This window comes from Lepisosteus platostomus, chromosome 25, assembly GCF_059453375.1.
Source record: "Lepisosteus platostomus isolate fLepPlt1 chromosome 25, fLepPlt1.hap1, whole genome shotgun sequence".
Classification (NCBI taxonomy): domain Eukaryota; kingdom Metazoa; phylum Chordata; class Actinopteri; order Semionotiformes; family Lepisosteidae; genus Lepisosteus; species Lepisosteus platostomus.
The window spans coordinates 14023546-14040006 of record NC_142635.1 but is presented as its reverse complement, the minus strand read 5'-3'; the positions used below and the strand labels follow the sequence as shown (position 1 = coordinate 14040006).

At 44.7% G+C, this 16461-nt stretch overlaps 1 protein-coding gene across 11 annotated transcripts in view; it reads left to right on the top strand.

Annotated features, from left to right (window-relative positions):
- The first annotated feature begins 646 nt into the window (after positions 1–646).
- fli1 (Fli-1 proto-oncogene, ETS transcription factor) overlaps positions 647–16461 on the top strand; it is a 38038-nt gene continuing 22223 nt past the window's right edge. For 2 of the 11 annotated variants that reach the window (XM_088619337.1, XM_088619338.1), the window contains exon 1: positions 5265–5385. In XM_088619337.1, coding sequence (XP_088475463.1) covers positions 5320–5385 — 66 coding nt within the window. In that variant the 5' untranslated portion in view covers positions 5265–5319. Of the gene's footprint in view, positions 847–4053; positions 4281–4619; positions 4640–5264; positions 5386–10177; positions 10340–11450; positions 11607–11665; positions 11762–16461 lie in introns of those variants that run through there. The other 9 variants (XM_088619343.1, XM_088619342.1, XM_088619340.1 and 6 more) reach the window with 8 other exon arrangements.

The window sequence follows — 16461 nt, the reverse complement described above, 5'->3', positions numbered from 1 at the left end:
TCTTCGCATTAAGAAATAAAAAAATAGCGTTTTAACTACCCCCCCCCACGAAAACAGACATCTAATACTGCCCGCCCGTCTTTAAGATTTTTACATCTGCTCCATGTATGATTAAACCGAAAAAAAAACTTTCAAAACACACATTCTCTTGCGCGTCTGGTGAACGCGTTATATAGATTCATTTAAGGAGGCTACTTTGATAGGCAGGTGATACAAATGTGGACGTGTTCTATATATATTTTTGGAAAAGGATACTTAGTGAGTTTAACATCGCGCCGCAAGGAACAAAAAATGGAGGGGTGGTGCCTGTACGTCTACAGAAGGATAAGAGCAACGTCCTTCGCTTGTATTCCAATCCAGTATAAAGTCGCTCAATTAAAGAGCAGGTGCGTAACGCGCGTTGCTACTGCTCTTAAACCGCTTTCCACAATCCCTCGAACTCTTCTGCCCTTTGTTTCCTGGCGGTAAGAGGCTATATTGAGGCAGTTAGGGGACAGGTCAGTTGCTTTCCGATGTAAAAAAAAAAAAGACCTCACGTTTCCCCCCTTTTTTTACGGTGCTGTTCCAATTTCTGCTAAATTTCCCCTATTTCACGGTTCAGCAGACTTGCAGCTCGGACTCCCTCGTAGGCAGGGATGCGAGGGCCAGTCCCTGCGTTTTCATTGGCTGCCGGGCAGGGGCCAGCGCATCACGCCGGCATTCCCAATCAAACACCCTGCGCTCCGTGCGCTCGCCTTTTACAAATAACCGCCCGCTAATGGGAAGCACCTTTCGCTGGCCGGACCAATATTTGACATTGCGGAAATAAGGGAAGAATTTAAGGAACCGCGGTCAGACTAACGAGAGGTGAGTCTTGAGGGGGCGGCGGGGTGGGAGCCTGTAGATCAGGGACTATTCACCGTTGCAAAGGTCCTGACAGGTTTTGCGCTCGTAGCACAGGGTCCTGCGTCTGTTTGTTTTGTTTGTTTTAAAAAGGTCATTTTAAGAAAGTTGTGAAAGTTCTGTGCGCTGGTGGAGACAGCTACCCCCCTTCCCCGAGTAGCTTGTGGCGTGCATTATATAGAAAAATAGACTGTGAATGTGCACTTCCAGCCGTGGAAAGTTAACGAGCTTTTCTGAAAGATGCTGACAGAGTGTTTGAGCGAGTTGTGGGCTCGTCTGGAGAGCGCTGCGGTGACTCTTGACAGACTGTACGGTGCGACCAAAAAAATACATCTTTGGCAGAGGAAAGAAAAAAAGTGTAAGAATGATTCTGTAAAAAATTGCGCCGTGCTGTAATTTATGATGGATAGCAGCACGGTTTTCGTGCGAGGGACGATGCTTAAAATGTAACACTAGAGGCTGGCTAGCCTAGAGCGCTGTCCCAGAGGAAAGTCAAGGCAGTTATTTAACAGTACTCCTGAGCCTCAGCCCTTGTAATTGAGTACAGATGGGAAATTGCACGCTCCTTTACCGTTTAGGAATTGGATGTATTCGGAAAACTTTATGAGGCGAGCCCAACATTTGCATAGAAGAATTAAAAGCGGAAAAGCGAGCGTTTTGTGACATTTTGAGTATAGAGATAGTATACACACACGGTCTTTTCCGGTGGATGGTGAAAGACCGTTCGCCGTCACATGGCACCCAGTATGAAGCGTAGGAACGATAAATAAATCCTGCTGCTTTAAAGGAAACGTAATTGTGGAAACCGCAAGGAAGGTGTCAAATATCTGAAAAGCCTTTCCCGTTTTTTCTTCTTCTCTTGAGCAACTGAAAACGCGGCGGCCAGTGAAATGTATTGACTCCGCGCACACTGCTCACGAATCCGTATATTCCCAGCTTGCTTCGTGTTCGAGATACCTGTTATTTTTGTATGGTCTGTCTCTCCTGTGGGCTACATCTTAGTTCCGCGCAACATTCAGGTTTTCCAGGTTTTGGCCGAACGTCGTACCGACAAATACAGGAGCTCTGATGCGCTTAACTGCCTATTATTCGTTCGGCAGTACAGCAGGAACGTGAGACGTCGCTCAAATCCACACTTCCCAAAGAAAATGAAATACTGAAACTCGAATCAGTTGCAGTATGTATTGTTTACAGTCTTTTTTTTCGAATTAAGGAACTAAGGTATTTATTATTACTGTCTTACGTGTAGTCTGAATACCTGTATTTAATATTTGCGTCTTATTTCTTAGTTTTCACTTCAATTAGAACGAGCGTTTCCGAGCATGTTTAGGATAGAAGTGAGTAAAATAACAATGACATTGCTAAAGGAGCCGTTTAAGAAGTGTTCAGACAATTGCCCGTTCGTTTATTGAGTCCAGTGATCATTCGCTACGTCCTGTTGTGAGATTTTTCAAGACGTTGGTTTCTCCTTTTGTGCGCTTTTACAGTTGCTGAAAAGTGTCGCACACACACCCCCGGTTTCGTTTGTTTGTCAACAAAAAACCCATCTCAGGCAGTTTCTAAATAAGATATCTGCTGGCTAACGTGTTGCTTGAATCAGTCTAACTGCAATGCAGAATGCTGGAATAATAAAAATGTTTAATTTTAGTGCTTTCATCGCATGTGAAGTCCATTTTTTTATTACTAATATTATTTATTATTGTTGTTGTTATTATTATTGCATCATTTCGTGTCCTCGAAATTTACTTTTAAGTTGTCTCAAATTATCCAATTGAAAAATCGGTTTTTAAATTTGGCACAGAGGGTGCCGTGGATATTTAATATCATGCACCTTATGTGACGACATACAATATTCTTAAAATATCGCAGTCCTTTGCAGATATTTTGCTACCTTCCGTATGTATGTATACTCGAGTGGGCTCTTTTGGCGTGTCTTTAAGGTCACGTGACGAGAAAGCGCTACTGCGTGTTCATTCCCACGACGCGTTCCCCCCGTTAGGTCGTGTGATTTCCAGGGACCTGCGTACTCGTTTATGTACGGCCTCGGTGGTCATACCCACGTTCAGTACCACCTGGCCCAGGTGTTGCTCCGGAGTTAACCGCTAGCCACGCGAGGCGTCTAATGTCACACTAAGACCCCCGAGGCACCTGAATTCAACTTTCACCTGAATAACGTTTTTAATTGCGAGTTACAATTAAGAGGTAAAATTACGTTTTGACGCATCAATACCGTGGACGCACGTGTTTAGCGCCGTTTCCCCTGTCCCTGTTTTGACGTCAGTGCAGCTTCCAATTATACTATTGCCGAACATACCATTTTACGGGACTTTTTTCGTCCTTTTGATCATCCCGAGTTTTGCAACTCAGACCTCTCCACAACCATCTCGTGGAAGCCTGTCATTTAAGGCTTGCAAGACGCACAATCGTTAACGGGTCGTTGAATGCACTGTTCTCGGTCTTATTGTAGGGAAACGCGTTTCGGCGCGCTCCTCCGGAGAATCCCGCTCTCTGACGACTCGGTGGCGTTCTGGAGTGCGAGGAATGCTAAATGCCCCCTGTACCAGCCTGGTAATTGTAGGCTGAGCCAGAGGCTGGGACGCCGCCCTCAATGTGGCCTTTCACCCTGGAGTTTGTAAGCTACTCTTATTAAAGGCAAAAGTGCTTCAATATGTTCCCAGTTTTCCGAGAACGTGATGGGGGCAGGGAACAGCCGAACCCCACTCCCCATTTTTTTTTACAAACCCCCCCCCCCCCCGAAGTAGTCTTTTTATTTAATCCGTAATGTATTCTCAGAAAGCACCGCAGCACATTGTTTTGAAAAAGTCGGAGACGACCGTTTGTGATACTACAATCATATATATATATGTATGTATGTACTAACACGTTTTGTCCGTTTGAAATTACTGGTTTAAAAATGCCAGAGTATTTAACTGCGCAGGAGAGCCGCGTTGTATCGATAGAAAATATCGACAGTCTGAATAAAAAAATACTTTCATATGCTCCCCTAAAGCCAAAAAAAATAAAAAAATGTAGCATCTCTACAGTCTACAAGTAGTCTGGAAATCCCGAAAAAGTATTTGAGGCGCTGCTGTAGCACAGGGTGAAGGAAGTTTTTTGATTGCTCAGTGAATCCGGAACAGATGCCCAGATACTATGGGGTCACTATACAAATGCATATATAGTATCATGGTTGAACAGATTCTTTGCTTATTTGTGTATGCGCAAGACGAGAGACTTGCCTTTGCACACCCCTCGACCAATGTGATTTTCACCCGCCTTCAACTGATAAAAAAAAACGATTATTTTTTTGTCTTTTGGAGAGCGAGTGAGTTTGTGACTCGTTACGCAGTGAAGGGGAATTTGTCGTTCCGAACAGAACAAACTCGAAAGAGGTTGAGGTAATTGCGGTATTTTCCAATAATTCCAAATTGTATATTTAAAAAAAAAAACCCCAGTAGGCTACTGAATGGAAAGACCTGTGACTGAAAATGTATACCGCCGGTCTCCCGTTCTGTGTACTCGTAAACCACAGACGTGTTTTGACACGTTTCGCGCAGTGCCTTTCCACCAAATTAACTTGCAATTATTTGCTTTGTATAAGATAGTTTATTGAAATCCATATTAGCAACCTAAAGGCGGAGAAACGAAATGAAAAGTCACACTACCCACGAAGGAGGAAGCGGCTAATCACGTCTGAACGGATCGGAGAGCAGTCAGGGACTGAGACCCTCGCGAAGACGCAGAGGGAGCGGATGAGGTCGGCAAGTGAAAAAAGACGATTTTAAAGCTGTAAATAAGGCGACCGGCCAGGAAGGAAATCGACTGGCCGGCCGGGAGAAAACAAAACAAAGCCGAATCCGGCGAGAGCTTGAGCTGTAGGGAGGGCAGGATAGCGGGAAGAAAACGTCCTCACCGTGGGGTGTCGTAAAGGTGTGAGACGGAGGTGGAAAAAGTAGTACGGTCCCGGAGACAACGGAGGCAGCGGGAGCAAAAGAGGTTTAGTGACATTCTAACGGGGTAATCCGGTCCAAATGCGTAAAAACTAGGAGAGGGGCTCCTCAGTGCGGAATCTGCTGCAGCCGAGGGATTCAGATTTGCAGTAGCTTCGAGCGGGGAAAGGTGTCACCTGAGCTGGGATGACACACCTGAGCGCCCGCCCCAGCGCTTGTACCTCACTGACCGGCAGGATGTGGAACAGCCAGGAATCTCCTCTGTGGGTCAGCCGTAGGGTGTGAACATAACCAGCTGTCATACACTTGCTCCCTATTATTATTATTATTATTACTATTCTGATTGTCTCTTTTCCCCCAATAATCACTAAACATCTTAGCGTTTGACACTGAATTCTGTATTTTTCTTCCCATTTCTTTATGTATTTGCAGGGCCTGTAAAAGTGCTCAGACCTCGACATTTTCAGGCCCTTGTTTTTCCCTGAAAATGTTTCAGACAGTGCCCGACACCGCGTCTTACGTCAAGGTAAGACCACTCGGCCCCTTGAACCAGGTAATGTTGGGGTGGGTCGGGGACTCTGCGGCTTCTCTCTGTCTTCTGTCCCCCGCTCGTGCTGTTTGTGATTAGTCACGGTTATTGAGGCTTTGAATGAAAACCTTCTGGTCACATATTTCGCATTCGGAATCTGCGATCTGAAATGCACCCAGTGAACTTTACTAGCGTGCAACTACTGTACACGATGAAGCCACCGTGCTGCTTCGCATGGGATAGCGCTGTGTTTCAGAGTGTCGCCATACGTTGAATGTCCTGTATTATTGTTTTTATTATTCCCAGTGAGTCCACGTCTGCGGAAGATGGGACTCAATGAGCGTTGGTTTGCCTGCCGCCGCGCCTGCTGTCCTTGCTGTTGATGATGTACTGTAGCTGGTCGCGGAGGGGGTGGGGTGCGGGAGTCTCTCGGTCCCCAGGCGTCCCGTGTTCTAGGATGTAATTTTGTCAGTCTGTCGGATGTCGGGACAATTTCATTCCCTTTGGCCCCAGCACATCGGCCGCCCCGCTTGCTTTAACACTTTTATTATATTTGACATCGCGTCGGTTTCTGCCTTCTCCGCCGCAGTCTCGAAGAATGTAAACAAACCGAAAGGCATGCACATCTGCTTTACACGTTTTAGTCCATCGGCGCATATGGAACACAGTGGATCTCATCCGGAACGCTTAGACCTAGTTTTCCTTCGTTTTATGTGTCTGTGAGGGTTTCGGGTGTGTGGTTGTCCGGAGCCCCCGGTAATTTATTGATTTGTTTGTTTTTCTTATTATTGTCTGAAGCAGATTTACAGATCTCAAACGCCAATTTCAGATGAAACCCAGATGCGGTGGTATCTTTGTCCGGATAAAATTAAATTTCAGTAAAGCAACGTATCTGAATTAGTTTTGCAGATAGGGTGGCCTCGAAGTTGCATTTGGAGCAACAGGTATCCACCTGAGACGCATATTGAAACGCTTCAGCGCACGAACGTCGAAGTTTAAAACGAAGTAATCCGTTGGACCACTAACCCGAGCGGATTATAGAAATGTGATGTTATTATTAGAGGGGGGTTCAAATTAATATTTTTGAGCAATGTTTTGTTTTTAAAAAATCACTACAAATAAGGCAAATAATTATGATTATAGTTCGTATTCCTGTATTATGGTCTGTCGTGAAACCAAAGGCGTAACCACAAGAAGTGTGAGGAAGTGTGTGCACGTCGCCCGCGCCTTTATAATGCACCACTGTTCCTCTCTAAGTTTCCAATAATATTTTTATATTGAAGGCTTTTTCCCCCCTTAAATGAGGAGTGTTGTGAGGACCTATTGCCCCTGACAGAGAGATTTTGTTCATAGAGTCATAACGTTTGTGTTGTTCCGCACAAAGGCCGGTTTTCAGAGTTCACCCGACGAACAATTCTGGGTTTGTTCTGCGGGGCATTTTACTGCTGTGGAACATTTGAAGAGGAAAAAATGCTTTGAAATTGAACTTTTTTTTTTTACTTCGAGAAAATTTGGGGAGTCAAGCCTACTGGCTACAAAGCAGAGCTTTCAGGAAACTTATGTCGAGGAAGCGAAGTTTATTGGCTTACTTCGCGGCTCCTGGACAACTTGTAGTTCAAGTTAAAGTCTTGGCGATCTTTATCACACGGAAAATATATTGACAATAAGCAGACCGGATATACATTTTATCCCCAATTTCATTTTTTATCTGCTCTGTCTATAACGTATGCTTTTCGGCTTGCACATTTGAAGACAAAGTGACCAAAACGCAATTTGATCAAAATGAGTCCAGTCTTCTGTTAGAAAAAAAAATGTATGATGTGTTATTATAAAATGTAGCATGGCATTAAATACTTTAGCCTATAAGTAAGCACTCACTAAGGTTAGTGGTTAAAAAAATTCTCGCTATAAAGTGGCTTCCTGTGCGCTACAGGTTCGGCAGCGCCTGGACTGACACGACAGTGTATCTTTGGACTAAGTGGTTCTGTTCTTTTTGAGATGTTTAATAATTCCACCATATTGGCAAATCACACAATGTATTATAGACAAAAATGTGCCGCCTTCATGGGCAATGTGTGTTAGACAATCAGAAATGCGATTTAAAAGACACCCTTAATGCGCTTTTTCTTAGGATGGTAACAACATTTATTGATCCCGTGTATTTGCGACTATTGACCCTAGACGTCTTTTGAACTACGCACTTAAATCAACAAAGTTAGTACTTTAATAACAATTGCTTAAGGTTTACGCTAAAACGATGCAAGAGCTTTTTACAAGGTTGGGTACAATAACAAAGTTTCGAGTGAGTCTTCGGCTAAGAGCTACAGTACGTGTGATCCGCTTTTCTGAACGCAAGCCCATAGTATTTCTCACTGGTCACGCAAACGTCCGCCAATGTAAATCAAAAAATGTGAAACAGGCACGCCTCAAGACACGTTTTGAAGAAATATTCTTCTTCATTCAAGCGAGTCCACGGTCTCGCTGCAGTTGTGTTTAGGTAAGGTCAGGCGAGACTGGAGCGCTCCAATAAAAATAAATCTCAAATTAATTATGGCCTCAAGCAAGGGGCCAGACAGTTTGTACTTGTGTGCAGCAGTCTCGGTTTTTCGCCCTCAATATTTTCACTTTTGGCTTTCTCTTTACTCGAAGAAACAGGGGCTTTGCTGGGAGACTCAGGTCGAACACCGAATGTCAAAAGACCGTTCCGTATCTGACCAAAAGTCTGGAAGTTACATTTTCTGACTTAAAGAAAAGACTTCGTCATGAAAAATGAACTTCTAAACCTCTTTCTTGAGCACGTTTAAGCCCCCTTTTTTATCCAGCTTGTACATTTGAATCAATCATTTGAGCAAAAAGTTACCTTTGGAAACCGCATATTAGAATTTGGACAAATCGTGTAAACATTACGTGGATATTCACATTGATTGATTGATTGAAATTTTTATCACTACCCGGACAGGACACTTTGTTCAGGACAGCTTTGTTTAAAAAGGGGGTGTGAGTTCGTAGATTCTTTGTGTAACGTATGTGAGTGCTCTCGTGTGTGGCTATGTGTGTATGTGGTTGAGTGACTATAAACTGCAACCCAAAATCTATTCCATACTGAGTTTGGTTTCCACCCACAGTCGTGTCTTCTTCCAATGGGAAGGAGAGACGGGCCTCCTGTAGATCTTGGTAGGCAGACGTGTCTGGCTGTCAAGTTACAGCGCCGAGCCAGATGTTTTGTGGTTCTCTACGGTAAACCAACTTGTATTTGTTTACTGGCCTTTCGAAAATGTTTGTTACCGCTGCATTCATTAGGTTACTGGCAAGTGCTTAGTCGGAGAGCCGTTCTTATTTGGAAAATAAAATGTTGGCGTTTTGATTTCCTTTCCTTGGGCTTAATTGAGAGTTACTGCTTTAAGTGCGTTACTAATTTCCGCTAGCCAGAACGTTTCCCGACTTCTCTCCCCCCCAAATGATTTCATATAATTGGTGAAAGGTTGATCGATAAATTGTCCGCAGGGCCCGCTTCTTTGCGAAGCTCTGGAAAACGTAGAAGACGATAACGCGTTGGTTGTGATATAATGGCACGATTGATAAAGAATCGCGCGATTTTTCAAGTCGGGGTGTGCTAGGACGTTGCACGGAGGTAAGAAATCTAAAGCAAAAAAAAAAATGCAATGCGAAATCAGCCCTCTTGTCATAACGGAATTCAGAGGGGGGGGATGATTTTATCCGGTTGTGCGATCTGGAGGGTGGGGGTCGGAATGATTCGAGGTGTGTGGCCGGAGCTACCGCGGTTGGCAGTCGCGCTGTGTGCCTTTAGCGAGCCGCGGCCTGGGGGTTCAGCGTCACGCTTGGACCCGCGGGGTGCTGGGAGCGCCGAGACAAAGCCTGGGATGTCCGCGGAGCACGTGGCCCTGCCGCTGTCTCCGAGCTGTCCCGCCACCTTGTCCACGCGTGAGAGCGGCCCTGCAGGCTCTCTCTCGGGCCCTGGGCTGGAAGGGCCTTTTAATACCGATGAGCGCCTTCTTCATTTTGCCTGTAGGTGAGGGCGATGTGGCTCCAAATCTGTTTTCTTTTCTTTTGGTTGGAATTGCTTCGTAAAAGTTACCTTGCCCTCTTTGTTGGAGCAAATACGGCGAAAGGGACGCTAGTCGACAAGCTCTTTCACTCCAAATTGCTGCAGAAAAGTCAGGCTCTGTCACGGTTTAATAAATGAAAGAACTACGTGCCCACCCCCTTGTTTCTGTAAGATGTAAGTTGAAGCCAGTACGCCGCTGCGATTTGCATTAGGGCGCTCTCGCATCGCCCTGCTTTAGTTTCGCCATTTATGTTTATTCTCTTAACAGCACCCCTCAAAAAAAAAAAGTAACCATATTTAAGACTCAAAATGCAAAGATAAAGTTCATATCGAAAGAGCGGAGAGCTAAACAAGGTGTCCCCCTTAATTAGGCTGCTCAGATGTGGCCCCAGGCGAAAGACGCCTTGACCCCGAGCAGGATCCAGATGTGGCGGTCTCGAGGGAGGCCTCGCTCCACGCAGACCCCCAGGCTGAGAGCAGACACCCCGACCCTCGTGTCAGCCGGCGGCGGCGCAGTCTGAGCTCCGCCGGGCTGCAGCTTCTCCCCAGGCTGAGGCTGCGAGGTCTGGTCACGTTCAGCGCTGGCTCCATGTCTAGCATCTGCGCTGAAATTGTGGCTGAATTGATGAGGGTAATTTCAAGAAGAAGAAGGAAAAAAAAAAGCTGGAGGGAGGGAGCTCCAGACTGCTTTTTTTTTTTTTTGCCAGCATTGCTCATGGAAGGAAAAAAAAAACTCTTCTTGCTAGCTAGTGAGGGAGGCCTTGCGCTGAGGTTTTTAGGCAAATTTTATAGCTGCGATATAATGAGCATCCATAAAATCAATCAAAGCAAAATATAAAAACGTTTTTTTTTGGATAAAGGGATTTAGGGGGGATTTAGGAGACGATCTGGATTAGTGCTACGCTGGAGAAGGTAAAAACATACTTCGCGTTTTAATCGCTTTTAGGATTTCTCCCCCCCCACACCTCGTCTATTGCACTGGGCTTGACTTCGGGTGATGCGCCTGATCGACCTTAGGCGAAACGTGTTGGCGGTTCTCCCCGGTAGACCTTGTTCAGAAATGTCTCAGTGCTACTTAAAGATGTCTTAGCGTCAGAAAAAATGGAAAATTAAACCGTGGCTTTTTTTTTGTGAGGGCCAAAATGTGCTTTCCATTCTTTGTGAGGGATATACAATCCATCATCCGCTCCGGCTCCGAATGGAAGTCTCACGCGTGTAAAGCAGACCTGGGATAGCGCGGTGGACGCAGTCTGACTGGCTGGATTTTATTAATGGTGTTACAGGAAAACCATACTGAGCTCTGCACAACTGTTGCAAACGCAGGATTGTTGAATTCCCAATCGCAGGTAGTATGAGACTAAGCTCGCCTTTTCCTCTCCTTGATTTACAGACCGTTTATTAGTATTTTAATGACTTACAGCTGTATGTTTCTGAAGGTTTTAACTTTTTTTTTACTACTTTATATCCCTGTCAGAATGAGGCAGGACTCAAAAAGACCAGTAAGGAGCTCAAAAAGAAAGCAGCAGTTTGTGCTCTTGTATTTGTACCGGGATGCATTCTGTGTGGTTTGTTTTTTGCCTCACAGAATAACGAAATACGTTTGAGATTTCCTAAAGTGTTATTTCGATTAATTAATTTTTTTACATCAAGGGTTCGTTTTTTTTTTCTTAAACGGCAAATAAGCGAACGCCCCTGTATTTGACGTATTTTAAACTACGCAGCTTAGAGACTGGGATGTCTTTAGGTAACAATAATTCAGCTCGTAAAAACATACATTTGAAATCAAATCCTGTATTGCCGTCTAAGCTATATCCTCCGAGTCAGTTTAGCGTATAAAGAAAAAAAATGCACCACCGACGCAAGGAATCATTCAATAAACGTTTCCAGCTAAAAACATTCAGAGAAGACCGAAAAAAATTCTATTGTTTTCTTTCCTTATCTCCTCGGGACAAGTATCCTGCTTTTTGGTGTAATGAAGGCAGGGCTAGCAGTGACACACATAGCTTCCTTCTCAAAAGCAGTGACTTCACTTCCCAAATTTAGAAAAAAAAAATCATCCGGTGAACTGTCTCTTTCTCTCCGCCACATATTGGGGGCTGGAATTAATTCAGGAGCGTGTCATGTTTGGAATATTGTTGGGGTCCACTGAAAATTGCCCAAAATGGACGGAACTATTAAGGTAAGGGTGGGGAACGGGGTGTCCGGGTTTGGGTGAGTCTTTTCGACGAGTTGCGACTCCGTCGAGTCCTGGGTTGCGCGGCGGCTGTGGAGCACTGCTAGGGCAAGACAAGTTAACGGTGTTTTTTTCTTTTTTTAATCCGTGCTCCGAAAGCGGTAACCAGATTTCCTTCTTTTTTTTTTCCTCCCTTTTTGTTACCTCGGGAAGTTTCCTTTTCCTTTTTTTGCACGGCTGTGCTGAAAGCCGAGGGAAAAGGGGGCGACTGTTGTAGGATCTTAGGGAGTGCTGGAAGATGGAATTGTTGTCGAGGTTTTACAGAGCGCGCAGTCAAAGAGCGCCCGGAGCGGGACAAGGCGCTGCGTTGCCTTGTGAAATTTGGTGTTATTCGGATTTTTAAAGATGACACGGCGGTTTTAGGTTTGTTGGGGGGTTTTTCTGTGTGAAGACCGGATACGTTTTAACTGTGATTGACGCGAACCTAGCAGAACAGGGGGATTGATGTAGACTTTTCTCAAATTGCTCGGAGTTGCGTGGAGTTTTCTGAACCTACAAGTGACGAAGATGTGATGCGCAATAGAGATGGCAGCGCGCCCAGGGTTCTCTGAGGATTCCCAGCACAGGTCATCGCCACCTCGCTGTGCCGAGGCGCTCGCCCGGCGCTCCGGACACTTCGGGTTGAAGGCGTTTTACATGCACCCTAAACTATCCCCTGATCTTCTTAGATCTCAAGAACATTGTTTCTGACCAAATTGCACAATAGCCCAGATCCGTAGAACCCCCCTTCGCTTTCTCCTGTTCTTTATATTAATAAAGGCAGCCTGATGTTAAAAATAAACACGCCAAAAGAAGTTAACTGTTTATACACCAGAAGTGGTCTAACTGTCACCTGCAAGTTGCTGTACAACCAAGCGAGTCCGCTACCGGTGTGAAAAACCACAACGCCGTTAATCAGCATCGTTCGCTGATCATTTCTGAAGTCAGTCAGAAGTCGGCAAGCCAGATGTTACTGGCTTATGGTCTGCGTTTTACCTAACGCGCGGTCTAGTCTAGTCAGGAGTTATAAGCACACCATGACAGCGTGAATAGTGTGGGGGACTTTGTGTGTTTGGGTCTCAACAAGGGGGACGCTGGAGCATGACGAGGGTGATGTAGTTAAACCGAAATATGATATTACTTTATCTAGCGGGTGGCTGTGGAAGTACTGTTGTCGACAGAAATGCCTCAACAGTCTTGTATCGATGATTTTTTTTTTCTCATGAAAAAATCATGAGCTTATTCTATTCTGGTATGAATAATGGGTCTGATTTTCCATTAAGCCATGAAGTGCGAACGAGGACGTGCCATAGTTCACCCTCGGTGCCCGGGTGAAAAAAGGACAGCCCTGTTTGTTTGAGAGCGGTCGAGGAGTGTCGCGGCGGGCTAGGGTGTGGTGTGATTGCGGGGTCTGGGAACGCCGGCCGGCCGGGCAGCAGCGAGCACAGAGCTGCTGATGAAATCCGTCTCAGTGAAGGCTGTGCTTGCGGCTCTGATTGCCAAGTGCGCAACAGGCGAAAATCAGCAAGTGGTCAGTATTGACCGGAAAGAAAGAACACTACAAAGAGGCCGTCGAAGATTTCTAGTAGTAGTAGTAGTAGTAGTAGTAGTAGTAGTAGTAGTAATATTAATATTAATATGATAATAATAATAATAATAATAATAATAATAATAATAATAATAATACGCATAAAGTGCAGGCGTTGGTGGGTTTTCAAAACGAACGTTTTTCTGTTTTCCTTTTTGGAAACCCTGAAATGTATTTTACAAGTTTTTCCAGGCCCCTCTGTATCGTTATTAAAAGCAAATAACGTCAAGCTGACGTTATTTAACGAAGTAAGAAGCCGCACAGCGGGGCTGTATCCACTAAGCGAAGCACTGCAACTCATAAGTGGAACGAGTTTTTGATGTTTTGGAGCGGTGTGGGCCTATTAGCTACAGTCTGGCAATGGCCAAGCGGCTTTGAGATGCATATAGCCAGAATTAAATACATTCGTACCAGCTATACATTAGTATTACGCTATTGCTTTATGGCTACGCTTCAGTCTTCAACATTCATCTTGTTTGAAAACAAGCCCATCACATATCCGTTTCTCTTAAATTTCAAGTACATAACCTGGTTGTTAAAAATCATTTAGGATCAAAAGCAATCGAAAATAATTTATGAATTTTGCTGATTCAGTATTTATTTATGATGTACAGAGCTTTCCACCGGTGATATTTATTGTTATTATTCAGGAAAATATCCAAAGATCATTCATACGCTGTACATGGGAACGCTACCGGCACGAATTGTACTTCATCTTTTCTAGTACCTCGCGGTGGCGTAAGACAATTTACATCCGCCAACAGAAGTATATGCATGAAATTTTATCGATTCCTTGGCACGTTGCCTAGAAGTCTTTCATGTTGCAGTAACACCGAATAGCTCCGCTCTTGATTGACTAGTAACTGTATCCAAGCTTGCTCATCTGGGTGGTTTTATCAAGTCGAGTTAGGCTTCCTGTTCAACACAATCTGGTTTCCTCACCGGTTTTCCTGCCCTCTGTGAAACAAAGGCTACAGCCCCCCTTCCCACACGCACACACCTCCCTCTCCGTGTAATTGTGAGCTGGGCGTGTAAAGTAAAGTAAGTTTTTTTTTGGGGGGGGGGGGGTTTCCGGTAAACGTGAGACGTCGTATGCCGAAGCCTTGCACGGGAATCCGACCCGGTCCGACTAGATTTGCGCCGCAGTCGCGATAGGCCCCGACTCGGTGTCGTTATTTGTCACCGGCGGCTGCTGCTGCTGTCTGTCTCCAGCACGTGGCGGTGTGAGGTTGGAGGCAAACCACAGAAAACTGTCACCCAGACCCCACTGGAGTCCCGATACAAGCAGAGACACGGCTGAACTCCTCACATTGCTGTTACCGCTGCTTTTATATTCCCCTCAACCCCAATTCGAAACGCATTTGCGAATCTGTGACGGGAACATCAAAAGTACCTGTCGAAAGTGAAAAAGAGACCTATTGACTGGGGGGGTGGGGAGAGCAGAACGAGTGAATAATAAGTTTAATAACGCCGGAATGTTTCGATATTGGCATTGCAGTCCAATATCGTTGTCAAAAAGTTACCGTGGAAAAAATGCTGTAAGCGTACGTCTTCATACACAACCAGACTTTAGACTCCCTTCAAGGCAGACGGTCCTATTTTTAAAACTTGCTATAATCTTTGGAAGGCGTGCAACTTGCCAATCATAAATTATGTGGTTGGAGCTGATATGTCACAATGGGCTCAACGTGCAACAGTCGCAGGCGCGGGGCTGTGCTTATCTGGCGGTCTTGAGACATTCCTTTGCTGCTTCGTGGTTATCAATGGCCAGCCAGTTGGCATGGATCTCGGAGATAGTGAGGAGAAGCCCCAATGTTCTGGCAGAACCGGCCTGGCTCTCATCTAATCAATCAAATGTCTGTCCACAAGCGTGCCCTGAAAAAGAAGACGTCTGAAGGGGTCCTGCTGATGTCCTGTCCCCCGTTTTCCATGACCCCACTGCCTTCGCTCTTAAAGAAGACCGGAGGCTGCTAGTTTTCCCTCCTTTTTTTCTTCAGCTTCAAAAACGGAGCAGTTTGTTCAGCTCTCCCTTTTGTTATTGTAGTGATAATAATGAGAATCACACCCCATTAAAACAAATTCTCAGAAACGAGATGTCAGGAAAACGAAACTGACTCATTGCAGCCCAATGTCTCAACTGTGGCTGTGGTGTGTGTTAGAGTTTAGCATCACTCAGTCAGTCACTTTTGACTGTTTTGCCCTACGATTTGGCTCTTATTTTGTTCAAGTTTACGACAGAAAAAAAATGTGTTTGGAGTCCCAAGCAGGGTGAAACACAATGTGAAATGCTCCAAGAGAAACACTCTTTCCCATCAAAACTGGAGACTGAAAAAGTTGGAAATTGTATTTAAGAGGCATTCTTCTGATTTCTGCTCGGTGTAGAAGTGGCCAACACATTTTTTTCCCCCCTTGCCTTGATATCCAAAGAGTGAAGTCAGAGAAACTTAGACTGTGCTCTGGACAGCACTGTGAGATTGGAAGGAACCAAATTAAAGTTTTCCTTAATGATCCTGACCATTAATAACAGGTTATATTCTAAACCACAGAGCGCATGCGGAGTCGTTACAGTTTTAGAAACCTTTGAGCACACAACAGAGAGCTGATTGTCAAGAGAATATGAGTGTCTTAAAGGTTGTAGGCTTCTCAGGGAGTATTTTCCATTTTAAGACAGTTGTGGATCATTGAAACTCCTGGTTCTTCAAGTACCAGGTGAGGGCTCTATCTTGGGTGAAAACGCTCATTTTCAATGGCTTAGCTTCCTAATAAACTAAACAAACAACATAGTTTTCATGCCAACAACCTAATAAATAGCTTTTATACTTATTCGTTAAAGTCTTATGTATGTTCATGTAGTTCCTGTTGACAGTACTTTATTACAGAGGGAAGAGGTCACTGTCCTAGAAAGGCATTGAGCTTTATTTAGGCTACACTTCCCACGTTCTGAGAGAAGCTGTATATTCTGCCACTGTCTGAGAAGCGAGAGCTGAGCATCTTCCTTATTATACCTATCTCGTCACAAAACTGCACAAAGATCCCAAGTTTCTTGTCGAAACCTTCTTCTCTTTTTGTCACGAAACAATGTGAGGATGTTGACTTATTGTGCTTGCCACATCAGCGCTTGGTAGTCTTAGAAACTCGAAGTCGAAAAAAGACCAAAGACAAGTTTTTGTATTTGTATTTGAAGTACAAATTCTCATTAACTGTGAACACCAATAATAAGGGCAGGATTATTGA